The following is a 27,405-nucleotide window of genomic DNA, read 5'->3' as shown; positions in this document are numbered from 1 at the left end:
ATTGAATAGATGAGTAGAGAAATGACATCTAGAATAGAGGTAATATTCCCACTGTGCTGTCCAGGGTTCAGCCTAGTCTAAAGCAGTGGCTATTTGGTCTCAGATATTTTTACAGTCTTGAAAATTAAGAACTCTGAAGAGCTTTTGTTTATGTGAGTTATGTCTGCTGATACCATGTTAACTAAAACTGATATCTTTAATAATAACTTAATGAAACATGACAGTAATAAGCTTATTTCATATTAAGTAACATTTTTCTGAAAAATATTTATTTTCCAGAAACAAAGATCACAAGAAAACTGGCATTGTTTTACATTTTGCAAATCTCCTTAATGTGTGGCTGACTGTCTGATATTTGAAATTAATATCCTTTCTCCATGCAGGGAAAAAATTTTGTCAGTGAGCTCAATGAATTTTCTCCTAGACAGGCATCATAAGTAGTCAAATCATCAGAATATTGCCTAGTGGACTTGGACTCAGAATGAGGGAGTGATCTCCATTAGGGGTACAGCTGCCTGAGGAATTGACTCTTGGCCAGGGATTACCATTCATTTAATAGGTGCTTAATAAATATTTGTTGGATGATTAATAATCTCGGGGGAGGTGTTGGGGTTGGTTTCACTGCTGATGCTTTACGTCTTCACTATACTTGAAGCAATAAATTGAGTTGGTGTGAAGTACTTTTAGCTGAAGATGGTTAAACTAGATTAGTGCTGTGAGTCTGGGGAATGGAAAGATTCTGTAGTGATTTCTTCTAGAACTTAATTGTTTTGTGCCATGGCTGTTGCTAGTGTAAGTTAATTGATGAAATATGCCAGGTTTAGTGATAATATGTATCACGAGGACCAGCACACTATTGAAAATGTCATTAAAACCAGCTAGTACTTTAGTGAGTACTTAAATATCAGCTAAACTTTGATACACGTGTCATGACAAAAAATCTTACAGTATGAAGTTATATAGTCTGCTTAAGATACAGCAGAATCCCCAACATTTGGTTTTCCTTTCCTTCAGTTATCTTCAATTGTTCTGAAGCACAAGACCTCTCAAACCACCGTAGATATGGACAAAGAAGAAAGGAAGACTATCAACCAAGGTCAAGAAGATGAAATGGTAACTAATTTTTATAATTTACTTGTAAAGTGTGAAGAGTTTATCTCTGTAATTTATTATTCCAGGGAAGTAGAAAAGTACGTTAGAAGAAAAAAAAACAATGCTAAATCAACCTGCTTTCCTCATCCTGAATGTGCTTTTGACTTAGGATTATGTAACATCTCTATTTGTTGGTTTTAGTATAATGCCTGTTTCACTTGTGGATTGTTAATACTAGAGAAGTATGCTTTTTTTATTTAGTAATTTAAGAAGCTACATTAGCTAATACTTATATGTAATCCCAAATATAAGATTTCTAATTTTGATTTATAAAAAAGGCACTCTTAGGGTGCCTGGCTGGCTTAGTTAGTATAGCATATGACTCTTGATCTTAGGGTCCTGAGTTCAAGCCCCACATTGGGCATGGAGCCTACTTTAAAAAAAAAAAAAAAGGTTTAAAGTCAGCTTAATAATAAAAAGCACTTTTCAACTCTTTGTGTGTGGCGGCGGGGAGGGGGAGGGGTGGGGGGGGCGGGCCGGGGATGGGATTAGGTTATCAGGTAAAATAAGACACTATTAAATGTGAATTTCAGATAAACCAAGGAATAAATTTTTCATATGAGCGTGTCCCAAATATTGCGTAGGGCAAACAAAAAAATTCATCAATTTTTTATTGAAATTTAAATTTAACTAGGCCCTCTGCATTTTCATTTGCTAAATTTGGCAGCCCTTGTTAATTATGGTGGTGAGGGGAGTAAACTAGAACAATTTAAATAATTTGGGTCAGGAGGTCAGATTGATCAGTCACAGCAGTATTGAGACAATTAGCTAATTATTTGGGAGAAACATAAAGTTAAAACCTACTGTATCTAAATGCAGTGTGGTGTTATGGCTTATATCCTGGAACAGAAATAAGACAGTGGAAAAACTAGTGAAATTCTAATTAGAGACTAGTTTTAGTTAATTGTAATGGGTCAGTGTCAATCTCTTGATTTTGACAAATGTATCAAGTTAATGGGAAACTAGATGGAGGGTATACAGGAACTTTTAATGTTTTTGTAACTCTTCTGCAAATCTAGAATTATTACAAAATTAAAAGTTTATTTAAAGAAACCCTACCTTTTAGGGTGCCTGGGTGGCTCAGTCAGTTGAGCGTCCAACTTTGGCTCAGGTCATGATCTCATGGTTCATGAGTTCGAGCCCCACTTCAGGCTTGCTGCTGTCAGTGCAGAGCCTGCTTTGGATTCTCTGCGCCACAGCCCCCCCCCAACCCGTCCCCCCATCAAGCTTTCTCTCTCAAAAATAGATAAGGCATTAAAAAAAAACCAAAACCCTACCTTTTATGTGACAAAATAGTGAATATACATTTGGAAAACAAAGAACTTTGGCATTTTTCTCATACACCATGTGATATTTAATTGTGTGATCACTGTATCCTTGCAGGAGATATATGGCTATAATTTGTGTCGCTGGAAGCTTGCCATAGTTTCCCTAGGAGTGGTTTGCACTGGTGGCTTTCTCCTCCTCCTCCTCTACTGGATGCCTGAATGGCGGGTGAAGGCGACCTGTATTAGAGCTGCCATTAAAGACTGTGAAGTGGTGCTGCTGAGGACTACTGTAAGTCAACGTATTCACTTGTAGCTGATCATTTCAGGAGTGAAATAAACGCTTTTGTGTGTACTTCCTTCAAAACAATGTATGAGGAGAACATCACTGCTAGGATATAATCAGGAATACTAATCCTAAAAGCATTTGTGTTAGAAATGAGTTTTACCACAGTGATTAGAATGTGAAGGAATCTTAAAGATGATTATGCCAACCCCTTCCTTTTGTACTCCTTTCTTTTGTAGTTCTTGATGCACTGAGAGATTAAGATTAGATGCTTAGATCTGTCAGGGTCATCGGCCAGTTTAAGGGCTATGTCAGATCTGTTATTCACTAGGCCAGCTGCCTTTCTACTATGTGATGTTGCTGCATCTAGGGTTTTGTTTGTTTGTTTTTGTTTTTGTTTTGTTTGATTGGAAACATTTCATCAGAGGCTTTAATTTCTAGTCTCAGTATGTTGATGAGTTCATTAAAAAATCACTCAAGATCTTTCAGGGGATATTGTATTAGTGAAATATATCGTAAAATGGTGAGCAATGGAAAGCACTTCATGTTGGAGTTTATACATCTTCATGAGCTGGTTTAATATTTAGTAGGAAGTGATGCTTTCTTAATTAGAGATGAGTAAATAATACGTAAAGAATGGGAATTTAAAAATATATTGAAAACTATGGGGCGCCTGGGTGGCTTGGTCGGTTAAGCGTCCGACTTCGGCTCAGGTCATGATCTCACTGTCCGTGAGTTCGAGCCCCGCGTTGGGCTTTGTGCTGACAGCTCAGAGCCTGGAGCCTGTTTCCAATTCTGTGTCTCCCTCTCTCTCTGCCCCTCCCCTGTTCATGCTCTGTCTCTCTCTGTCTCAAAAATAAATAAACGTTAAAAAAAAAAATTAAAAAAAAAAACTATATAGGCATTATAGGTATAGGTGTTATGTAATACATGGAATTGACTTTTTATCTTTATCCCTTTCTGTCTTATAAGGATGAATTCAGAATGTGGTTTTGTGCAAAAATCCGCTTTCTTTCTCTGGAAACTCACCCATTTTTGAGTCCAAAATCTATGACTAATAAAGTTGCAAATGGCCATGCTGTTCATTTTACTGAAAATTTGGCTACAGAGAATAGGCATGAGATGAGCAAATATTCACAAACTCAACCACAGCAGGTATGGTGATCTTAGTGTTACAGTTTCTTTAAAAACCAGAATTACTACATTTTATTCTATCGCAGCCTATAATTTTGTGCTTGCAGTTATTTTTGTTTGGGATGAATATATATGCACATAAAATACTTATTACTATGTATAACACAGTTTAGGTAATACTAGAAGCAGATTGCATTTGCATGTGATCACTTTAATTTTAATACATAATAGATTTGTGTTAGTAAACTTAATGGTTAACAAGTGATGATAGTGCTTTTTGGTGTAACATTTATGTGTGTTCTACAGGTTCGTTATTTTACCCACCACAGTGTAAAATACTTCTGGAATGATACCCTTCACAATTTTGATTTTTTAAAGTAAGTATTTTTCTTTTGTTTGGATTCTTTTACGAGTATCTTGAAAATGTTCTAGATGGAAAAGAATTCATTGTAGGGTTACAAAAATTGAAGAGGTATTTATTGCATAACTTTTATTCACTTATTAACTCCCTGGTGTTATTTGAATACTTGTTAACCATTTTAGGATAAATCCTACTTGGAACTTGTACCTTGGCAAAATTTACATAAAAGTTTGAAACAATATGATTCTCCAAATCCACTCTGAGTCTGAGTTCTTTTCTTTTTGTGGGTTCATCTCAAAGTGAATTTTAGAGTACACTTTATAGTCTGTCAGAATATCTGAATTGTCATTTCCCAAACAGAAATTTAACTTTACTGTGTGGGTAAAGATTGAGACATTGTCCAATGTGTTAAGCCTTGAATAGGACAAGTTGGAGGAATCCCTTAAAATTTATTTTTTGTGGAGGCTTGAAGTTATGTTAAGTACTGAATTAATTAGGATTCTATTTTTATTGCTATTGTTAAAGTGATTATTATAAACACTCATTAAGTATCATTACTTGAGAGTGCTAAAGGAATTCTTAATATTAGCAATACAAAGAGAATCGCCTTATGAACATTTAAAATATTCATGCCTGGATTTTTTTCCTCAGACACTAAAGAATTGGAATAATCTGGAATAGACTTAGGCATTTCCGCATGCCTAGTTCAGAAGACCATTTCTAGTTAAGAACTATTGCCTTACAGAACACTGCCAGTGAGCTGCCATTTTGTTTTGTTTTTTTTTTAAAAAAGACTTGGAGCTGATCCCTGCTGCTTTTGGAGAAGTCATCAACTTCAGTGGGAAAAATGTGTCAAACCTATTTGCCTGGTGGCATTTGCCAGCTGTAGAAGCTTCTAGAATTTAAGCATCCCAATGATAGCAGTTAATTAGGGAGCTTAATTTTTTTCTATCTGAAGAAAATGGAAAAGGATTGGAGATAAATAATGTGTAGGGTTCTCTTTGGAGTTCTTTGACTAGTATCTCAGTCAACATAAGCATAATTAAGACATTTGGGGGGAAAATTAGGTCTGTTGGTTGAATCCAGTTAGAATTGTTACAGATTTTGGACATTGACTGTGACTCATAAATTCTGTACTTCTCTCCCAGGTTTGTATTAGAACAGGGACAGATTTGGATTGATGCTTTTGTAGAAAAAAAATCAGTGAATAGGATTGTTAGCATGAAGCTTAAAAAATTGAAGAGGGAAAATTATATCTATATAATTTAATAATTTAATAATTAGAATTTAATTATTAAAAAGTAAAAAAAATTAGTTTGGGATTCTCAAGTTAGTCATACTTTGCCTATAATTTTATTAGTTTAATTAATAGCTCTTACAGCTTTGGTACAGCCTTAAAGGATAATAATATTGTCATACAAACGTGAGTATTTAGAGCCATTTTATCATGTGATAGATATATTGGCTATTTTAGAATTTGGCACTTTTGAGACTTAGAACTTTCATTATTGGTTATCTTATGAATTTGAGATTTAAAATTCTCATTCATTATTTCAGTTTTTGTTAGGTTTCTATTTGTAAGGAAGTCACTTTAAAATCAGGAATATAGAAGAATAGGGCATTAAGACATTTGGATATTTTAAACTTTGTTTAAAGTAAAAACTTTGGATTTATTTAGGGGACTGGATGAAGGTGTTTCTTGTACGTCAATTTATGAAAAGCATAGTGCAGGACTGACAAAGGGGATGCATGCCTACAGGTAATTTTTATCCAACTAAAGTTAGATCTGTTATCAAAATTCCTAAATAAAGTAGTATGTATAGTCCACCCTCTTACCATATAGTTGTACATATTAATAGGTATTTAAACATTATAGACCTAGTAGTTGACAACTTACTGGTATTTAATTGAGTAAGACTGTCTCTCAGTTTAAGAATTATGAAAATGTTGAAACTGGAATTTTGAAGTTGGTATCCCTGAAAATATACCATATTTTACCCATTCTAAGATACATATTTTCAACATTTTAACATTTCTAAAGTGGGGGATGTGTCATGCAGTGGGTGGAGTGTCATCCTTTACTTGACAAATGTTGTCAACATTTTTATCTTGATAGCACATAAAATGATGGGTATGTCTTATAATTGATAGCAGCTTAGATTTTCTGAAATGTATTGGGAATTGTAAGCATGAGCTCAAAATTTACCACAATGAATATTTGTAAATTGGGATGCATAACCTTTTTTATCATGTTATTCTTTGTTGAAGTATAAGATTATACCAGTGTATTGCAAATTTAAAGATAAATGCTATTTTCAAATTAAATTAGCAGTTTTCTTATACTTCTGTAGCATGTTTTTTTCAGTAGAATATTGAAAAATTGATTCATTTAGACCCATATTTCATTAAAGGCAAGAATTACTCTATCACATAGAAAGGACTAACAGGAGTTTAAGTGGAAGGATTTAAGCAACTTTTTAAAAGCATTTTTTAAAAAGTCAGATGTACAGTGTTTTGAAATAAACACTGTTAGTACAGTATTCTCATTAGAAAAATAGTATAGGACCCCTCAAATTTGTTTATTTAGTTTCTTGCAAAAATGAATTGCAATTCAAAATTGTTGAGGTGTATTGTGTTCAAGGATGAAAAAACATTTGCCGACATGGTTATTATAAACTAGTGGGAAAGATACTTGTCACACAAAAAGATCTGAGACAGAATGAAACAACAGTGTAGTTATCCAGTAGTGACTACTTCGATTTAAATACTGTAGGTAGAGAATTGAATTGTGGAAGACAAGTATGTGGAAACATGAATGTTGAAGTTCCAGATTTAAGAGCAATCTGTGGTTTGAGCTTTATCTAATGAAATGCTATCCCTAAATTATACTATTATTGTATAATGTGACACTATTATTATGTTTTCCTGTTGTAGAAAATTGCTTTATGGAGTAAATGAAATTACTGTGAAAGTGCCTTCTGTTTTTAAGCTTCTAATTAAGGAGGTAAGATAACATTTGTGATCAGTAGAGTTGTCAATTTGAAAAGAGCCATGATTTAAGTAATAAGATATTCTTGGTTTTCTGTTTCTTAATTTCTCTCTCACCAGCTCTCTTTCTTTTAACTTGGGGGGTAAAGGTAGTAACTTTGCTAGAGAAATAATTTGGGGGCATGAATTACCGTTTTATTACTTGTTTTGCTTTTTTTGTCTGTAAATTTTTTTCAGTCTCAGTGAGTTGCACATCTAAATCTTGACCTGTTTTATAGTTATATACACCTGTCTTTTCTCTTTTCTCCAATTTTTAGATGATTTATCATGTTTATTCTTCACATGATTATTTTGTGGTGCATTTTTGGGAACTAGACATTGTACACTAACTTTGGAATACAAAACGTGACCTGTTGATTGACCATGAGGAGCTTGTACTTTATCCCAGGAGGGAAGTGTGTCAGTAGTTATTGTAGTGACTGCCCAGTTGTAAGTGCCATTGAAGAGAGGTGAATAAAGGTTATACATGTAAAGGAAGGGAGCATGGGATTTTGCCTGGCAGTTAGGCTCTTTAGTCTTCTTTTGGTTTTTGGCTAAAGATCAGGGTTGGGTGAATACTTTTAATAGATACACAGATTGTTTTCCCTCAGTTCCTGAGAGCGACTGTATTTTGCTTTAGAACAGAGCAGAGTGGGGCCCCTGGGTGGCTCAGTTGGTTGAGCGTCCGACTTTGGCTCGGGTCATGATCTCGCAGTCTGTGGGTTTAAGCACCACATCAGGCTCTGTGCTGGCAGCCCGGAGCCTGGAGCCTGCTTTGGATTCTGTATCTCCCTCTGTCTCTGCCCCTCCCCGACTCGTGCTATGTCTCTCTGTCTCAAAAATAAATAAATATTAAAAAATTAAAAAAAAAAAACATAGCAGAGTGTAGTGATTGGAGGAGTTAGAAAGCCTGGTTTATAATATGGTTTTGTCAGTAACTAGCTTTGCTCATTAGAAAATCTTTCTTCTCCTTTATCTATAAAATTGGAGTAAGTCCTTTCAAATTATCTCATGTAATTTTGAAGTAAAATGGGACTATATATGTGAAAGTGCTTTGAAAAGTTCACAAGCATCAATTTTAAGACATTTGGGGGAAGTTATTAATGAAATTGATAAAATACTATGATATTTGACTAAATGAAGGCTATTGCCAGGACTGCTTTTTCTCTTTTTTTCATTCAGGTTTTATTTATTTATTTACTTACTTATTTAAGGTTTATTTATCTACTTTGAGAGAGACAGAGACAGTGTGAGCAGGAAAAGGGCAGAGAGAGGGAGAGGGAGAGAAAGAGAGAGAGAGAGAGAGAGAGAGAGAGAGAGAGAATCCCAAGCAGGCTCTGCACCATCAGCGCAGAGCCCGATGCAGGTCTTGAATTCATGAAAACAGTGAGATTATGACCTGAGCTGAATCCGAGTTGGACGCTTAACTGACTGAGCCACCCAGGCACCCCTTTTCATTCAGGTTTTAATCCTTAATTATTTCTTTAGAGAATACAAAATAGTATAAGTTACTGTTTCCTATTTGTCTTCCCTTTAGTCTCCAGTGAACCTTTGACTTACAAGAAAATTGGTATTTGGAGTTCATAATAAGAAACACTTGTTCCTTTTAATTAAAAATTTTATATCCTTTAGTTGCCTAGTAATTATTGGAAGTAAATGTACTTTATTGTTGAAGCAGAATGAAGAATAGCTAAAGACACATTTTTGTCTGTTTCTGGCTGAATCTATATTTGGGTTTGGTATGGGTCTAGATGGATGCAAATAACTTAAATTAAGCTTATTGAGGCAAACTCCAGTAGTTTAATGGTAAAAAAAGTACTATGCTAACTCTTTGGGTTGTATATATTGCCCTGGGGTATTACAGAGCTTATCCTCTAAGTATCTTGTTGGTTCTTTCTTTTTTTAAAAATGTTTCTTTATTTTTGAGACAGAGTGCTAGTGGGGGAGGGGCAGAGAGAGAGAAAGGGAGACTAAGGATCCAAAGTGGGCTTTGTGCTGAGAGCAGTGAGCCTGATGTGGGGCTCAAACTCCTGAGCTGTGAGGCTATGGAACTGTGAGGTCATGACCTGAGCTGAAGTCGGACACTTAATCAACTGAGCCATCCAGGCGTCCCTTGTTGGTTATTTCTTAAATGCAAAGGTGGAACATCTGTATGGTTATAAATACCTCATCCAATTTGACTTAAAAATCTTATCTTTTAGGTTCTCAACCCATTTTACATTTTCCAGCTGTTCAGTGTTATACTGTGGAGCACTGATGAATACTATTATTATGCTCTAGCCATTGTGATTATGTCTGTAGTGTCAATTGTAAGCTCTCTATATTCCATTAGAAAGGTAAGTCCAGTTTATTATGGCTTTTACAACTGTGTTTGTATTTTGTAGTAACATGTAACGTGTAGAGTAGTACTTGGTACAAAGTAAAACTCGATATAGTTATTCTTTTAGTTATATGTACTCCTTTCCCTCTCTTTTTGTGGTAGAGGAAGGCAGATGCTTTTTAGAGTTAGACTACCACCTGACTGTTTAGAGGCCATAGGGATCTATGTGTGCTTATCACAGACTGAAATACTAGAGGGTTGATACTCAGGACTGTCTCATTAAAATACTTCTTATTTTGTCTACAGCTAATTGAATAATCTTTGAACCTTTTAGTCTTGACATTTTTAATGGCAGAGTAACATACATTTACCATATTAACTTATTTTATAACACCTTTGCTTTTAAATACCTTGAAGAGTGGGTTTATATTAGCTAATTTTCACGTCTTACCCTCTATTTTAGCAATATGTTATGTTGCATGACATGGTGGCAGCTCACAGTACTGTGAGAGTTTCAGTTTGCAGAGCGAATGGAGGTAAGTACTTTAGGTAACACTTGGACACATAAATCAATAAAAGATACCCATTAAGCACTAATGACTGAGTGAGACAATGTATTATAAATAAAAAGAAGTGTTTGGATTTGTACTCATCTCTGAGTTTGTATCAAATTCATTCACGTAAAATTGTATTTTTCTTTCTCTATTAATGTAACAGGTACTGTGATAGGCCCCGGAGATGCAGGGGTTACCAAGATGGATATAGTCCTTGCCATCATTTAACTTCAGTCTAGTTGGAAAGGCAGATGATAAATAGTAACAATAAAGTGTGATAAATGCTATGATAAGGAGAGGTCAGGGAATTTAGATATTAGAGCTCATTTACTGTAGGTGTCAGGGACGGCTTCTTGGGAAAAGCATTTTTAAGTGGTTGAATTAGATAAGATGTAGGTGAGAAGGTGGTATGATGGGAGTGAGAGAGGAAGAGAAGAGGGTTCTAAGTGCCCAACGTTCTGGAAATGAGAGGGAGCTTGGTCATTGTAATAACTGAAGGAAATTCAGTGTGACCAGGGCAGCAACTAGATGATGGCAACTAGATGATGGATCTAAGGTATGTTAAGGAATTTGGCCTCATTCCAAAAGGCAATGGAAAGCCATCGAAGGGCTTAAAAGCAGGGGGGTGATCTGATGTTTGCATTTTTGAAAAAATCATTTTGGCTGCTGTGTTCAGACGGGTTCAGAAGGGAGTGATATCGAAGACACGAAATGGATCAAGGTGAGGGTTCTGGAGATGGATAGAAATGAGATGGGACTGAAAGATACTTAAATGTGGGCATTGAAACAGATCTCTGATGATTCATTGGATACAAGGCGATAGAGTGGTGTCAAGCTTGAGGGGGTGGACATCGGTGCCACTTAAATAAGGAACACTGGAGGAGAAGCAGGATTGTAAGGAAGGATAATGGTTTGGACATGTTAGTTTGTCTGATGTGAAGAGGTGTAAAGGAGATAAAGGAGAGGTGGCAGCCTAGCAGCACAGGCCTTGGAGGCAATATTCATTCTGATTGATTGAAAGTGTCAAATCAGTTTCCATTCTCTTGGCTCAGTATACTAACTACATCCAAGCATAAACACAGTTTGGCCTGGCAGGTGCTTTCTTCCCTGTGCTTCCTGGTCACTTGTTGCTTTAGTCGGGAGTATCTGTCTTCTCTATTGGTGTTCATCCTCTTTCTGCTCTGCTGCTGCTGAAGACACTGGGATGTTAGGACATTGCATTCAACTTGGATCTTCCTTATCCCCTTTGTAAACTCTTAAGAGATCATTGCTAGTTTGTTTTCTGGTATACCTGAGAGGAGTAGAATTTCAAGTGGCATTAAAGCTTTGGAAGAGTCAGGTTTATTATGCCTAGTATGTGCTTAGTATTATTACAAAGTTGTTTCCTCATGGCTTAGTAAAGTACTCTCCATTTTTCTTTAGAAAGGAAAAGAGTTTTCTTCCTACAGACCAACATCACAAACAGTAGTTTCTCTTCACCCGTCTTTGTTTACAAACTAGCATAACTCTCTCCTGAGCCTAGTGTTAAACCAGAGGGAGGGAAAGAATGAAAGGGAGTCTAAATGTAAGGCAGTCTTCTAGAAAAACCTCCTTTTACTTGGGAAAATCTTGTAAAAAAGCGTTTAGCTAACTTGAATAGTGTACAGATTTCTAAAGAAATAATGAACTAGATAACGTATTACAATGTTTATTTTGTAAATTTGTTTAAAATCTATCTAAAATGTTAGGACTACTTCAGGAATATTGAGAAGGCATTGAAATGTTGAGTAATAAGTAGTGGCAGTGAGAAGAAGAATAGTGTAAAAAATGCTGTTAAAATAGAAAATATACTTGGGTTGCCTGGGTGGCCCAGTCGGTTAAACATTGACTTCAGCTCAGGTCATGATCTTGAGGTTTGTGAGTTCGAGCCCTGCATTGGGCTCTGTGCTGACAGCTCAGAGCCTGGAGCCTGCTTCAGATTCTGTGTCTCCCTCTCCCTCTCTGCCCCTCCTTTGCTTATGCTTTGTCTGTCTCTCAAAAATAAATATTAAAAAAATAATAAAAATAAAAGAAAATACATTTAAAAATTTCAATGCTTTCTACTATTTCCAAAGGATAATTAATAGAAATTTGAGCTTATTTACCTGTCGCGGGGGATATCATGTGTTGACTCACTATCTGTTCTTTAAGAGGGCTGTTGTTATGAGTGTTGAAGTCTAGCCACCTGTTTCGTCAGAGGGGACTTGGCATCACATGTGTGCAGCTGGCATCCTATCAGGGGTCAAACTACCTGACACACTTAAACACCATGCTTTGTTAGCCTAAGGAATAATAATCTTATTTGTCTTATTTTCTTTTATTGAGATTGGCCTATTTAACTCCATTATATTTTTAACTTATTGAGGTCAGGTGACCTTCAGACAGATCTTTTATTTACTGTATTTGAATTTCAAGTTCAATGATATTCCTTTTTGTTTTTTGCATTTTTTTAAATGTTTATTTTTGAGGAGAGAGAGCTCGCCTGCACACGAGCAGTGGAGGGGCAGAGAGAGAGGGGCACAGAGGATCCAAGCAGGCTCCACACTGTCAGTACAGAGCTCCATGTGTGAGGCTTGATCTCACAAACTGAGATCATGACCTGAGCTGAAGTCAGATGCTTTACTGACTGAGCCACCCAGGTACCCCTCAAGTTAAAGAATATTCTATTCAGACTTTTCTTTCTTCTTCTTTCTTTAAATCCAGAAATAGAAGAGATCTTTTCTACAGACCTTGTGCCAGGAGATGTTATGGTCATTCCATTGAATGGGACAGTGATGCCTTGTGATGCAGTTCTAATTAATGGTACTTGCATTGTAAATGAAAGCATGTTAACAGGTAAACTAAATGAGTAAAAATCAGATCAGTTTATAATGATATTAGGATTAAGCAGTTACCGATTAAGCTATTTAACTGTCTTATTGTATCTGTAACTGTAAAATATTGTTTGTTTTCTTTACTCATGTCATGAATGTGATGGATAATGAAGATTTTTTTTTATTTGGAGGAGACTGAATTCTTCATTATACTCAGTTGTGAGACTAAATTATTATGCTGGTATTCACTACATCTTTTGGCATACTTTTGACATGGGGAAATATTTTACAGTAAGGGAAGAGGAAATAAGTCCTTTGCCTACAGAGAATGGCAGCATATTTACTTCCCTATTTGATGTGTAATAAGTGGGAATGAAGATTTTATATTTTCCTTAAGCTGGTGGGGGTGGGGTCAGGGAGGGGAAGTAGACTTTGAAATGACTTCACTTTGGAAATTCATAATCTGAAGGTAGAACTTTATATCTTTTTATCACTTTACCTTTTTTTTTCCCCTGGAAAGAAGTGATTCCTATATGTTTTCAAACTGTTAAGAGTTTTATCTTAAAACACAGTTGCACAAATATCCCTACATACTTGACACCTTTGAAGCAAGAACTATGTGAGTGGTACAGAGAATTAAGTTTTAATGTGAAAAAGAATTTGGCAGTTTGTTGTTTGAGAGAACTACCATACTACTTATTTCTTTTCTCCCTTCCCCAGAGGTCTTTTTTCTTCCGTGTGTGTGTGTGTGTGTGTGTGTGTGTGTGGTGGAGGTTAGGAGTAGGCCTTCACATCTTTGTGCTTTAGGTTGCAGAGTGCTTTCCAATTCATTTTTTAAGGATAAGAGAGTAGATGCTGGGCTATGGCAGCTACCTGGTGTTCTTATCTGAAACGTTACAAAATTGTTTCCAAATTATTATGACTCACAACTGACTTTGAGGAATTACTGTGGGAGACAGGACTTGATATTTTTCAACAAGGAAATTGGTAGATAGAAAGCTAATTGAATAAGCTTTGTTATCCACATAAGGTAACTCTTTTTAAATTTTGTTTTTTTAAGTAATTCTTACACCCCTACATGGGGCTTGAACTCACAACCATGAGATCAAGAGTTGCATGTTCTACTGACTGAGCCAGCCCGGCATGCCACGCATATGAGAACTCTTAATAACTATTGAAACAGTCGTATGATAACATTTAACTGATTTAACAACTCAAGATTTGTGTGTTTGATGGTAATTTCTATGCTTTTATTTATTTATTTATTTATTTATTTATTTATCTATTTATTTATTTTTTTTTTAAAGGAGAGAGTGTTCCAGTAACAAAGACTAATTTGCCAAATCCTTCAGTGGACATAAAAGGAATGGGAGATGAATTCTATAGTCCAGAAATACATAAACGACACACTTTGTTTTGTGGGACTACTGTAATTCAAACTCGTTTCTACACTGGAGAACTTGTCAAAGCTGTAGTAGTTAGAACAGGTAGAAAACATTTCATCTCTTCTTGCATGGTTTAGCATATTTGATGCCTACTGAATGTTTAAAAAGAGATTTTGGGAAATAATTCTCATTTTCTTATAAAAATACAGTCATTTTCTTCTTTAAATTTTTTTTTAAAGGATTTAGTACTTCCAAAGGACAGCTTGTTCGTTCTATATTATATCCCAAACCAACTGATTTTAAACTCTACAGAGATGCCTACTTGTTTCTACTGTGTCTTGTGGCAGTGGCTGGCATTGGGTTTATCTACACTATTATCAATAGCATTTTAAACAAGGTATGTAAATGGGACTCTTAATAGGGTTTGATTCTTAATGATCCACAATTCTTAATGGCTGCTAAGGATTTGAAATGAGATGAAGAACTTAACTTTTAATTTAATTTAATGACACTAGTAGCTGTTACTTTAGAGAGTACAGATACAGAACATTTTCATCATAGAAAGTTCTTTGGGATAGCTCTGGTTTAGGCAATCTTTTTCTTGCTCTCTTGTGACTTAAAAAAGGGAGGGTGACCACAAACTTACCAAAACCTTTATTTTTTTTTTTTTTTGTAACTTTTGGGATATATAGCATTCAAGTTATTTGTGAGCCCTTGTCAAACTTCTCTTTTCCATCCCTTTTGGAGATGGGCATAGTACAGTGCTTGTAGCAAGTCAGTATTTGATAGATATTGGTTGGATTTTGAAGTGTTGAAGTGTGTGGTGTGTGAAGCGTGTAGAGCTCTTAAAATGAAGATTTCCTTTAAAAGTAGCTTACGTTCGGGGCGCCTGGGTGGCTCAGTCGGTTAGGCATCTGACTTCAGCTCAGGTCATGATCTCGTGGTTTGTGAGTTCGAGCCCCACGTCAGGCTCTGTGCTGACAGCTCAGAGTCCGGATCCTGCTTTGGATTTTCTGTCTCCTTCTTTCTGCCCCTCCCCCATTTGTGCTCTGTCTCTCAAAAATAAATAAATGTAAAAAATTTAAAAAAATTAAAAAAAATTTAATAAAAAAAAGTAGCTTACATTCCATAGTCCATTGACAATTCATTGAGCTTTCTATTTTGCAGACTCAAAAGGGAAAAAAATTGTAAATACTTTTTGGATGTAAATACATAGATACACACTTATATATAAAATTGAAAATGGTTTATAGATTCTTCACTAAAGAAATACACACAGATTAGTAAATATTTGATATTGGCGAGTCTGACATTTATTTTTGTGTTTATTGTAGGTAGAAATTGGGGTCATAATTATCGAGTCTCTGGATATCATTACCATTACTGTGCCACCTGCACTTCCAGCTGCAATGACAGCCGGTATTGTGTATGCCCAAAGAAGACTGAAAAAAATTGGTATTTTCTGTATCAGTCCTCAAAGGATAAATATCTGTGGACAGCTGAATCTTGTTTGCTTTGACAAGGTTGGTTCAGTTTTATAATCATTCTCAAAGGTTACTTTGGTAGCTTTTAAATATTTAGATTAAGGTTTTCTGTATTCTCTATCAACAGATTTGTACACATTGTATAATGTTCTTCGAATATTCCTCTTTTTCAGCTTATTTGACACATGAATCATTTTTGTATATTCTCATTGCTTTTTCAATTTTTAATACTTTGGGATTGCCCAAATCTGCAGTTGTCTTATCATTCATATCCAGAATTATGCCTTATAATAGTAATAAAGATTATCTGATCTTTCTTGTTTTTAACAGAGTAAGCTCCATACAGATGTATTTACTGGAATTTTATTGCTATTAAGTATATATGTTCAGTTAAAGTTTGCTCTATGATTTTATTGAATATCTTTCAAAATTATTAAGGTCACTGATTTCACAATTTTATGTGAAAATGACCAGTTTTGTACACATATGAAATATTCCTTGCTTTGTCCTATAGAGAGTTTTCCTTTCCTCTGCTGAAATTAGTTTTCCTAAGAGTTTTAGGAATTAAATCTTGACCAAAAAACCTTCCATCAAGCTCTTGTTGGTAACTGATAGGATAGGAATAAGATTTTTGTGCATGATCACTATTAAAGGAAAAAATGTGAGACGTACTTTTGTTTTTAAAAAAAGTCATATCCTGGGGCAACTGGCTGGCTCATTGGGCAGAGTGTGCGACTCTTGATCTTGGGGTCGTGAATTGAGCCCCACATTAGGCATGGAATTACTTAAAAAAAAAAAAGGTCCTATCCCATGACTACATTTTATATTTATCTGTTTGGAAAATTTCACTTATGCTTGTCTTTTTTGGAAACCTTACAATTAAAATTTTTAAGCAGATAACAAAAGTAGAGGAAAGATACAAGTATAAAAAGTCCTCATTTACCCATCACTCAGCTTTGTCAGTTAATCAGCATTTTGTCATTCTTCACTTCATCTGTCCCCTCACTTTGAAGATGGCAGCATCAGACATTCTTTCACCCAATATACCTCAGTTTTATCTCTAGAAGGTGTTAAAAAAAATTAACTGCAGTACCATTATCTTATTCCACTTAACAAATTAACAGTTCTTTAGTATTATCTAATATCCAGTTCATATTCAGCTTTCCCTGCCTTTCTCAAAAGTATCTCAAAATTTTACAGTTTGCTTTTTCTGTCAGAATCCAAATAATGATTGCATTGGTTACAATTAATCTGTAACAATTGTTTTTCTTGCCCCTTACCCTGAATCATCTATTGAAGAAACCAGGTCATGTACATCTTGGATTTGGCTGATTGCTTCCTCCTGGTGTCATTTAACGTGTTCCTCTTCCTTTTTTGGTTCCCTGTGTCCTAATGTCTCCTTCCTTTGTAGGGATCCTTGATTAATTGTTGCATTGTTCTGTTTTTTTCATAATACAAGTCCATAAACATATACTTCTACATATATGCCCTCCGCCCCCCCACAGAGGAACCATATCACAAGGAATGTTCTGTACCCTTTCCCCACTTTAACTGTTTTTCCTGAAAGTTATTTTTTATCAATATACAGAGATCTTACTAGTTTTCTTTCTTTATAACTATATACTACTTTTATTATGTATATGTAGCATAGCTTTTCATGTTTTTCTTTTTTTTTTTGGAGGCATTATACTTTGTATATATGTACTTTAATTAATTAATTAATTAATTTTTTTAAGACTGGAACTCTTACTGAAGATGGTTTAGATCTGTGGGGGATTCAACGAGTGGAAAATACACGGTAAATATTAGCTAGAGTTGATAATTTATTAGTTACTTCCTAATATTTTAATGTATGAGATATTCAAACATATACTGAGTAATATTACAGCTGTGTACCCACCACCATGATTAAACGGTTGATATCTTGTCATACTTGCTTCAGATCTCTTTTAAAAGATTTAAAATATTACAGATATTGCTAACATCTTAAATCTATCCCTTCCCATAGCCCTACCATCATTCTGAAGTTGTGTTCTGTTAACTGTCTTTGCATGTTTATATATTTAGTCTACAGACAAATCTCTCTCTCTAAACAGGACCTATTTGTAAACAAATGTATATGACTGATACAATGTACATGTGTTTTTGCTGCTTTTTTTTTTTTTTTTTTTGGTGCCTCTTAACACTGTTTTCAAGATTTATCCAGGTTGGTATGTATGGGGTCTAACTTACTAATCTTCACTATTGTTTGGTATTCCATGATATGATCAAATCATAATATCTGTTCTAAGGGGCAGTTTCATCTTTTTTCTCCCTTTCCCCTTCCACTTTCACAAATGGTGCTGCAATTATAATTCTTACACACAACTCCTTGTGACCATGTAGTTGAAATTCAGTAAACAGCTTCTTGAAAATGTTGGTGCTGGGTTAGATAGTACATGCATGGCTACAGGTGTAGCAGGTACTGATCTCTAAGTGATGGTGCTCCCACTGCCTCCCTCAGTGGGTATGAGATCCTGTTGTTCCAGTTCTTGCCAGACTTGGTATTGTCAGGCTTCTCGTTTTTGCCATGGACAGATATGAAATGGTCTTTCATTGTGGCTTTTTGCAGTTTCCTCATTACTTATAAAGCTGAGCTTATTTTCACATTTTTGGAGGGATGGTCATTTAGCATTCTTCTTGTATTGTCACTTTATATATTGACAATGTTTCTGTTGTGTTCTTAGTCTTACTCATTTATTTGAAGTCCTTTGTATTTATTGGGAGGTAATCTTTTTCAGTACTATGCATTGCAAAAATATTCCAGCAGTCTGTCTTGTCATTTTACTTCCTTGTTGCCTTTTGATGGCTTAGTAGTTGTATTTATGTCATTTTTCCCCCTCAGAAGTCTGTGGGATTGAAGTTTATAGAGTTGGAGAGAGTATTGTTTGGTTCATATAATTTCACAGTTGTTACATCTTCTTGGTAAATAGTTTGTCACATTGTGACCTTATTTAATGCATCCTGCCTTAAATTCCCTTCCATCTTGTATTTCTGTAGTTACATCCCACCTGTTACCCGAGGGTATCTTTTTCATCACTTTACTTTTTAATCTTTCTGTGCCATTGTGTTCACATTTATAATTCCAAGTAAATTGGACATTATTTCTACCATTTCTCGCCCTAGTTCACACATTTTCTCAAATTTCTCTCTCATATTTTTGTACATTTTCTCAGAATTTATACATTTTCATCTTTTACTGCTTGTCCTTAAATTATTAAGTCATAGAGTTTCAAGTTCATGGGTGTCTTTACTGGGTTTCTAGCCACCCCCCCCACCCCCCGCAAGAAAGCCATGGACTGTAGGATATTTTTTTGATTATTCTCCTCCCCTCTTATTTATATGTATTTGTTACATAGTATTTTATGATTAGGATCTGAGTTTTATGCCATCTGCATGCTAAGATTTGCCTCGGTTTATGAACATCTTTGCTAACCATTGCTTCTTATATATCCCATTCTTCTGGAATAAATCACCATCTTCTGCAGCTACATTTGTTAGTGATTCTTTTGTTTCACTATGACTTTTTTTTGTTTTTTTTTTAACTTATTTTTATTTACTTATTTTTAATATGAAATTTATTGTCAAATTGGTTTCCATACAACACCCAGTTCACTATGACTTTTGAAGAATGGCGTAGCTGTCTAGATTTCCAGGCTGTCACTTGTGTTCTCTTAGCGCTTTAAAGGTGTTATTCCATTCCTCCTGACTCCTTTTTCTTTCTGTTTTTTTGTTTTGTTTTGTTTTTTAATTTTTTTTTTAACGTTTATTTATTTTTGAGACAGAGAGAGACAGAGCATGAACGGGGGAGGGGCAGAGAGAGAGGGAGACAGAACTGGAAGCAGGCTCCGGGCTCCGAGCCATCAGCCCAGAGCCCGACGCGGGGCTCGAACTCACGGTCCGTGAGATCGTGACCTGAGCTGAAGTCGGACGCTCAACCGACTGAGCCACCCAGGCGCCCCTTCTTTCTGTTTTTTAAGAATCCTTCTTTATCCTTGATTTCTGCAGTTTCACCATGATCTTTTTATTTGTGTAGGACTTACTTGCTTCTTGATTCCAAAGATTTATGCTTTTCATAAATTCTGGAAATTTTTCAGCTTTTTTTTTTTTTTTTTTTTTTTTTCAATTATGACCTTTCCCCCATTCTTTGTTTTCTGTCCATCTGGGAATCCCGGACATAGGTTACATAGGAAATTGCACTTGTTTTTTTTCCAAGTCAGCCTGTCCTCCTCTCCCCCCATAGTGTCTTGTTCTTTTTCTAAGTCTTTAATTTAAAAGTGCCCTTTTTGCATTCTTTCAGATCGCCATTCTATTATCTCAAATTTATGGGATTCTAATTCTGTCTTTGTTATGTCTGTTGAGTCATGGGAATGTTTCCCAGTGCATTTTTAAATTACGGACTTATGCTTAGCAGGAATTTTCTGTGAGATTTCTTTGTGGCTGTGTTGTGGGAGCTCCTCTCTGGAGACTTTAGACTGTGCTTGGGCCAGAGTGGTATCAGTCGTGCCAGATGAGCTTTAATATTACTTTCATAACTTGAGGATCTCTGGACCAGCAGTAGCATGGATTCAAACCCAGATCCTATCCTGACTGGTGTTGTGATTCAGAGTTTATGCCCTAAAACCAGACCTCCTGCATTTGAATCTTTGCTCTGCCACTTGTGTGTTGTGTAACCTTGGCAGGTTACCTAACCCTCTGTTTCAGTATCTCTTCTATGAAATGAGGATAAATAAAACCTCTTCCTGTGGTGAAGAGGACATGAGTCAGATATGTTTAAAGTTATTAGAACAGTGCCTAGTGCACAGTAAATATTTTACAGATATTAATGATTTTCTTGAGCTTTGGGTGAGAGAAAAAGAGATCAGCTTATTCTTAGTTTGGATATGTAGGTAAATTATTTTCAGTTTATTGTTTTTCCAAAGATGCTCTTCAAGAGCACTGGCTATCTTGGGTGAAAGGGATCCTCTCAGTTTGAACTCCCCACTTTGTATCTGGCCAGGACTTTGTCTTCCATTCCTATATGGGAATTAAAGCCTGGGTCCTTAGCATACTGGGATGACTCCCCTCCCTTCTTCCTTCTCTCGCAGGCAATCAGCATCACTCAGGTTCACATTCCTCTGGTTTTCCTTTCCTTCCATTTCTGACACTTGAAAAATTCCTTTTCATTCTTATGAGCTTGGTTTTGCATTTAAATGATGATGTGTTACACATTCATTTTGTGTTTTTACAAAAGAGATTTTATGTATTCTTGTATGCCTATAAGCAGGAATTTTAATTATAATTATTATTTAGTATCTAGTATTTTCTATATTGTTATGTCTGGCATAGGTATTCAGAATCTTAGATAAGATGGTATTTTAGTTAATGTGTAATTTACATGGAAGAAAATGTTTTTGAATGCTAAAAACTGTAGTGAAAATTAATATGCACAGAAATGCAAACATTTTTATTTCCATTTTTTAAAATTATAAAACCTGAGTATGATTAGAATATTTATAGTCTTAGATTTATGAATCTAATTCAGTGTATTTTCTATTTAGTTTTCTTTTGCCAGAAGAAAATGTTTGCAATGAGGTATTGGTAAAGTCTCAGTTTGTTGCTTGTATGGCTACCTGTCACTCACTCACAAAGATTGAAGGAGTGCTTTCTGGTGATCCACTTGATTTGAAAATGTTTGAAGCCATTGGATGGGTAAGTTCAATATTTTAAAACACAAGTAACTTGAAGGAAAATAATCTTGCAGCAGAAAGATGGTTTCTGCTAGTTGTTTTGATGACCAGTTCATCTTGTACCATAAAGGAACTATATAACATTGGAGAAACATTTATAATTGTGTAAAAAAGTGTCCGTTTTAATTAAATTAACTCACTCAAACACCCTTAATAGAAGATGATCTTCTCAGGTGCCTGCTTTATGTTTATAAGAGAAAGCAGCTGTTAGCAATTGGGGGTAATAGGCCCGAGTCAGAAAGATGATCTTCGACAACAATAATCTGTTGACCATAGGTGAAAAGTATAGCCCTGTGTCTTCATTGTTCTTTTGTCCCCATGTTCTACTTTCTGTGTCCACACACACACACACACACACACACACACACACACACACACACAGTTTTGTTTGTTTACAGTTTGTTTGTTTTGGCATTGAATATTTTGAGTGCATGCAGTGTTTCCTGGTTACCATTTCACAGTATTGTGTCCTTTTACAGATGCAATAATAAGATTGTTTTTCAAGTTCCTTCTGGCTTCTGAATTATTTTCTCTGGGTCAGTTTTCTTTCTCCCTCCCAACACTTAATCTTTTTCCTTCATGCCTTTTGTTTTCATGATATATCTTGATGGTACATTTATATTTAAGAATTAAGGTTTGCTTCGATAATTCTGGGTAGCTGCACTCAGGTTTTTACCCTTGCCCGTATGTGTGTAAGTCTGTTTACTTGAGCTGTGTCTCTTCTGAATGGCAAGGCCGACCCAGGGGGAGCTCGCTGTGTGCTGAGGGTGAGTCCTCATCAGGGGGCATCCTCAGCCCAGAGCTGCAGAGCTGGCCTTGTAGGTTGCCCTCCTCACCCCCTCTGCTGACCCTCATGGTAGCAGCCTTCCCTCCTCTCAGGTAGGTCGTTCATGTCTCTAGACAGTCACCCCTGGTCTTGTGTTTTGTTTTTATTTCTGCTTAGCTCAGCTATTCGGGCTGGTGAAGAATGTCCCTCCCTTGTATATCCTCTTGTGTTTATTCTGGGCTACTGTTTCTTGCACTGCTGCATTCGTCAATACAGTAATCAGTTTGCCTTTTATCTTCATATTTGAAATCCTTCTTTTTTAATTTCCTATTTACTTTGACAGGATTCTTTCTTTTTTTGTATTTTGTTGATTTTTTTTTTAATGTTTGTTTATTTATTTTGAGAGAGAGAGAATATCCCAGGCAGGCTCCACGCTCTCAGTGGGACATGGAGCTCAATCCCACGAGCTGTGAGATCGTGACCTGAGCCAAAATCAAGAGCTGTACACTCAGCTGATTGTGCCACCCAGGTGCTCCTGTTTTGTTAATGTTTTGAAAGAGGCACATGGATGTGTGCATTAGTGTTTGTCCATCTTCTGATAGCCCACAATAAATATTTGTCAAATCTAATTCCCAAAAGGCCTTTAGAGGATAATTTATGAGAGTAAAGCAAAATAGGACTGGTTCATCTTTGTTCTCTAAAACTTCTCTCTAGATGAACAGATTTTCAGTAGACTTAGTGTTCTGTTTGTGCATCTTTTAAAAATGGGTTAAATAAGTAAGTTTGTATTAATAGCATGTTTCGTTGACACTGAGATGTCTTGATGCTTGATCTTATCACAAACTATCAATGGAATGTTTCCACATAACCAGTCACTGCTGTTATTTGATGTGATCGATGCCATATAAGAACATCCCAATTTCAGAGATGTTAAAACATACCTTAGAATCGTATAAAATTGGCTCATTGGGCACAGTGCCCTTCCCCATCATTTTCCCATCGATTCCTTCACTTTGAAGTCTAATTAATTTATTTTTTCTTGTGTATGTGTACTTCATACAAGTTTTTGTTGGAATTATTTCACCAAAAATAAGTGTTTTTAAATTAAATTTCAAGCACTTAGGGTTAGTAGTATCTTAACCAGAAATGTTCGCTCTGAAACACTAAACTCAAGTCTTTGTACCTCAATGTGTGCTTCATCCGGTGGTTCTCCTAATTGTATCTGAGCTCCATATACTTTACAATTTTTTTTTTTTTTTTTACATTTATCTATTTTTGAGAAACTGAGTGAGACAAAGCATGAGCAGGGGAGGGGCAGAGAGAGAAGGAGACACAGAATCTGAAGCAGGCTCCAGGCTCTGAGCAAGGGGTCAGCACAGAGCCTGATGCGGGGCTCGAACCCACAAACTGTGAGATCATGACCTGAGCCAAAGTCGGATGCTCAACCAACTGAGCCACCCAGGCACCCCTGAGCTCCATATACTTTTGAATCCTCTCCTGTTAGCAGAAAAGAACCCTTGGATGATAGACTGAACATTTTTGGAACTGCAAGAATCTTCTATTTTTTTGCAGGAATAGTCTCTAAATCCTACGACAAGTCTTAGTTTTAGGAGCAAAATGAGAAAGATTTTCTCGTTTCTTTATTCCACTTCTCATCTCTGCTTCCCATCTCCCATGGATTTCCAGGACTTTAACTTTGTTTAAAATACATACAAGTTTACTTATACTAACATAAGTATAAGTATGTATGCTAATATATTAGTGGTCTAGTAGTACTCGTTTATTCTTTGGGTACTGTGTTGTCGTTATTACTGAAGATAGCCGTAATGTTTCTTTTAAAAGTAGAACCAGTGAATTGAATTTTATGAAGTAATGTGTTGAATATTTTCCTTTCAGATTCTGGAAGAAGCAACTGAAGAGGAAACGGCACTTCATAATCGAATTATGCCCACTGTGGTTCGTCCTCCAAAACAGCTGCTTCCTGAATCTACACATGCGGGAAACCAAGAAATGGTGCGAAATCACGTTAAGTTGGATGATACTTATAACGTTCATGTTCAGTCCTCATTTTGAACTCTTGCTAGAAGATGAAATCACATGTCCTTTATTTAATTCTTAGGCAGATACGAATATTTTAGCTGCATTTATCCAAAACTACACATCTGGTGTGTGTCGCAGGCACTCTGTGTGTAAAACATTGAGATGTAATTCTGATTACCATTACTTTTCCTTACTATTTATTGAACAACTTAGGCCTTGTGATTTAAACAGTGATTAATCCTTTAAATTCCTATGATTTAGCAGAAAGAATATGTGAATGGCTTTATTTTTAGGTGAATTTTAAAATGTTTCCCCTTAGTTTATTTTTAGTACTTAATATGTTAGTATTTTAGGATAACAAAGTATTTGAAAATAAGCACACATTAAAAAAAAAAAGCAGATAGTAGAGAAGCAATCTTGAAACCTGACTTTGAAATACTCAAAGCTCTTTGCTATTTTTTAGATAATGTTTTGTGCATGTATAAAGTTTTTTGTTTTTTTTTTTTATAACTTGAGTATGTTGATGAGTAGTCTAATATGTACTATTTCTTTATTCTCTTTGTTTTATTTTTAGGAGCTGTTTGAACTTCCAGTAAGTGAAGAATGTTTACTTGTTACTTAAGGATATGTGTTTTAATTCCAAAAAAATAACAAATGCTTTGTGCATCTTTTGAAATCATACAGGCTATTTATGAGATAGGAATTGTTCGTCAGTTTCCGTTTTCTTCTGCTTTGCAACGTATGAGTGTGGTTGCAAGGGTGCTAGGGGATAAGAAGATGGATGCCTACATGAAGGGAGCACCTGAGATCATTGCTAGTCTTTGTAAACCTGAAACAGGTAAGGAATCAACTAGGCTTTGAATGAAATTGTTATTTGTGTAAGCTTGTAGTTGCAATTTTAACAATGGCGTTTATTTTTTCCTTTTTAAAAGTTCCTACTGATTTTGAAAAAGTTCTGGAAGATTACACTAAACAGGGCTTCCGCGTAATTGCTCTTGCACACAGAAAATTGGAATCGAAACTGACTTGGCATAAAGTACAGAATATTAGCAGGTAAGGTGGATGAACAGTCATTCTACAGCTTTTCCGGTAATGTATAGTTTATATGTCATGTACAATAATTTATATGTTGTGAGTATGTATTAAATATTGATTTTTTATTTAAATCCAAGTTAGTTAATATAGAGTGTAATAGTGTTTTCATAAATAGAATTTAGTGATTCATCACTAACATATAACACGCAGTGCTCATCCCAACAAGTGCCTTTCTTAATGCCCATCGCGCATTTAGTCTACTCCCCCCACCCACAACCCCTCCAGCAACCTCTGTTTGTTCTTTATATTTAAGAGTTTTGTATGATTTGTCTCCCTGTTTTTATATTATTTTTGCTTCCCTTCCCTTATGTTCATCTGTTTTGTATCTTTAATTCCACATATGCAGAAGTCACATGATATTTGTCTTTCTCTGACTTGTTTCGCTTAGCATAATATACTCTAGTTCTATCCACATTGTTGCAAATGGCATGATTTCATTCTTTTTAATCACCAAGTAATCCTCCATTGTATATATATGCTACATCTTTATCCATTCATCTGTTGATGGACATTTGGGCTCTTTCCATACTTGGCTATTGTCGATAATGCTGCTATAAACATTGGAGTGCATGTGCCCCTTCGAAAGAGCACACCTGTGTTCTTCGGATAAACACCTAGTAGTGCAAGTGCTGGATCATAGGGTAGTTCTATTTTTAATTTTTTGAGGAATCTCCATACTGTTTTTCAGAGTGGCTGCACCAGTTTGCATTCCCACCAGCAAAGGGTTCCTGTTTCTCCGCATCCTCGCCGACATCTGTTGTTGCCTGAGTTGTTGATTTTAGCCATTCTGACAGGTGTGAGTTGGTATCTCACTGTGGTTTGGATTTGTATTTCCCTGATGATGAGTGATGTTGAGCATTTTTTTCATGTGTCGGTTGGCCATCTGGATGTCTTCTTTGGAGAAATGTCTATTTGTGTCTTTTGCCTGTTTCTTCACTGGATTATTTGTTTTTTGGGCGTTGAGTTTGATAAGTTCTTTATAGATTTTAGATACTGACACTTTATCTGATATGTCATTTGCAAATATCTTCTCCCATTCAGTTGGTTGCCTTTTAGTTTTGCTGATTGTTTCCTTTACTGTGCAGAGGCTTTTCATCTTAATGAGGTCCCAGTAGTTCATTTTTGCTTTTGTTTCCCTTGCCTCTGGAGATGTGTTGAGTAAGAAGTTGCTGTGGCTGAAGTCAAAGAGGTTTTTGCCTGCTTTCTCCTCGAGGATTTTGATGACTTCCTGTCTTACGTTTAAGTCTTTCATCCTTTTTGAGTTTATTTTTGTGTATGGTGTAAGAAAGTGGTCCGGGTTCATTCTTCTGCATGTCACTGTCCAGTTTTCCCAGCACCACTTGCTGAAGAGACTGTCTTTATTCCATTGGATATTCTTTCCTGCTTTGTTGAAGCTTAGTTGGCCATACGTTTGTGGGTCCATTTCTGGGTTCTCTGTTGTGTTTCATTGATCTGTGTGTGTGTTTTTGTGCCAGTGTTATACTGTCTTGATGACTACAGTTTTGTAATACATTTGAAGTCTGGGATTGTGATGCCTCCAGCTTTGGTTTTCTTTTTCAGGATTGCTTTGGCTATTTGGGGTCTTTTCTGATTCCATACAAATTTTAGGATTGTTTGTTCTAGCTCTGTGAAGAATGAGGGTGTTATTTTGATAGGGATTATATTGAATATGCAGATTGCTTTGGGTAGTATTGATATTTTAACAATATTTTTTGTTCTTCCAGTCTGTGAGCATGGAATGTTTTTTCCATTTTTTTGTGTCTTTGATTTCTTTCATAAGATTTCTATAGTTTTCAGTGAATAGCTTTTTCACCTCTTTGGTTAGGTTTATTCCTAGGTATTTTATGGTTTTTGGTACAATTGTAAACAGTATCAATTCCTTGATTTCTCTTTCTGCTACTTCATTATTGGTGTATGGGAATGCAACTGATTTCTGT

At 35.7% G+C, this 27,405-nt stretch overlaps 1 protein-coding gene across 3 annotated transcripts in view; it reads left to right on the top strand.

Annotated features, from left to right (window-relative positions):
* Positions 1-27,405, top strand: part of ATP13A3 (ATPase 13A3) — an 89,476-nt gene that overhangs the window by 24,896 nt on the left and 37,175 nt on the right. For 2 of the 3 annotated variants that reach the window (XM_047099242.1, XM_047099244.1), the window contains exons 3-20: positions 1,015-1,113; positions 2,536-2,709; positions 3,676-3,858; positions 4,144-4,214; positions 5,877-5,957; positions 7,133-7,202; positions 9,427-9,561; positions 10,009-10,081; positions 12,821-12,952; positions 14,238-14,417; positions 14,555-14,712; positions 15,650-15,838; positions 17,536-17,597; positions 21,379-21,529; positions 24,230-24,346; positions 24,948-24,965; positions 25,058-25,211; positions 25,306-25,426. In XM_047099242.1, coding sequence (XP_046955198.1) covers positions 1,063-1,113; positions 2,536-2,709; positions 3,676-3,858; positions 4,144-4,214; positions 5,877-5,957; positions 7,133-7,202; positions 9,427-9,561; positions 10,009-10,081; positions 12,821-12,952; positions 14,238-14,417; positions 14,555-14,712; positions 15,650-15,838; positions 17,536-17,597; positions 21,379-21,529; positions 24,230-24,346; positions 24,948-24,965; positions 25,058-25,211; positions 25,306-25,426 — 2,120 coding nt within the window. In that variant the 5' untranslated portion in view covers positions 1,015-1,062. The remainder of the gene's footprint in view (positions 1-1,014; positions 1,114-2,535; positions 2,710-3,675; positions 3,859-4,143; positions 4,215-5,876; positions 5,958-7,132; positions 7,203-9,426; positions 9,562-10,008; positions 10,082-12,820; positions 12,953-14,237; positions 14,418-14,554; positions 14,713-15,649; positions 15,839-17,535; positions 17,598-21,378; positions 21,530-24,229; positions 24,347-24,947; positions 24,966-25,057; positions 25,212-25,305; positions 25,427-27,405) is intronic. The other variant, XM_047099243.1, reaches the window with a different exon arrangement.

The sequence above is a fragment of the Lynx rufus genome, unplaced genomic scaffold (genome assembly GCF_022079265.1).
Source record: "Lynx rufus isolate CCGP_SWC_20201006 ecotype Redwood Valley unplaced genomic scaffold, mLynRuf1.p SCAF_5, whole genome shotgun sequence".
Lineage (NCBI taxonomy): Eukaryota > Metazoa > Chordata > Mammalia > Carnivora > Felidae > Lynx > Lynx rufus.
This window is presented reverse-complemented; position numbering and strand designations above follow the sequence as displayed.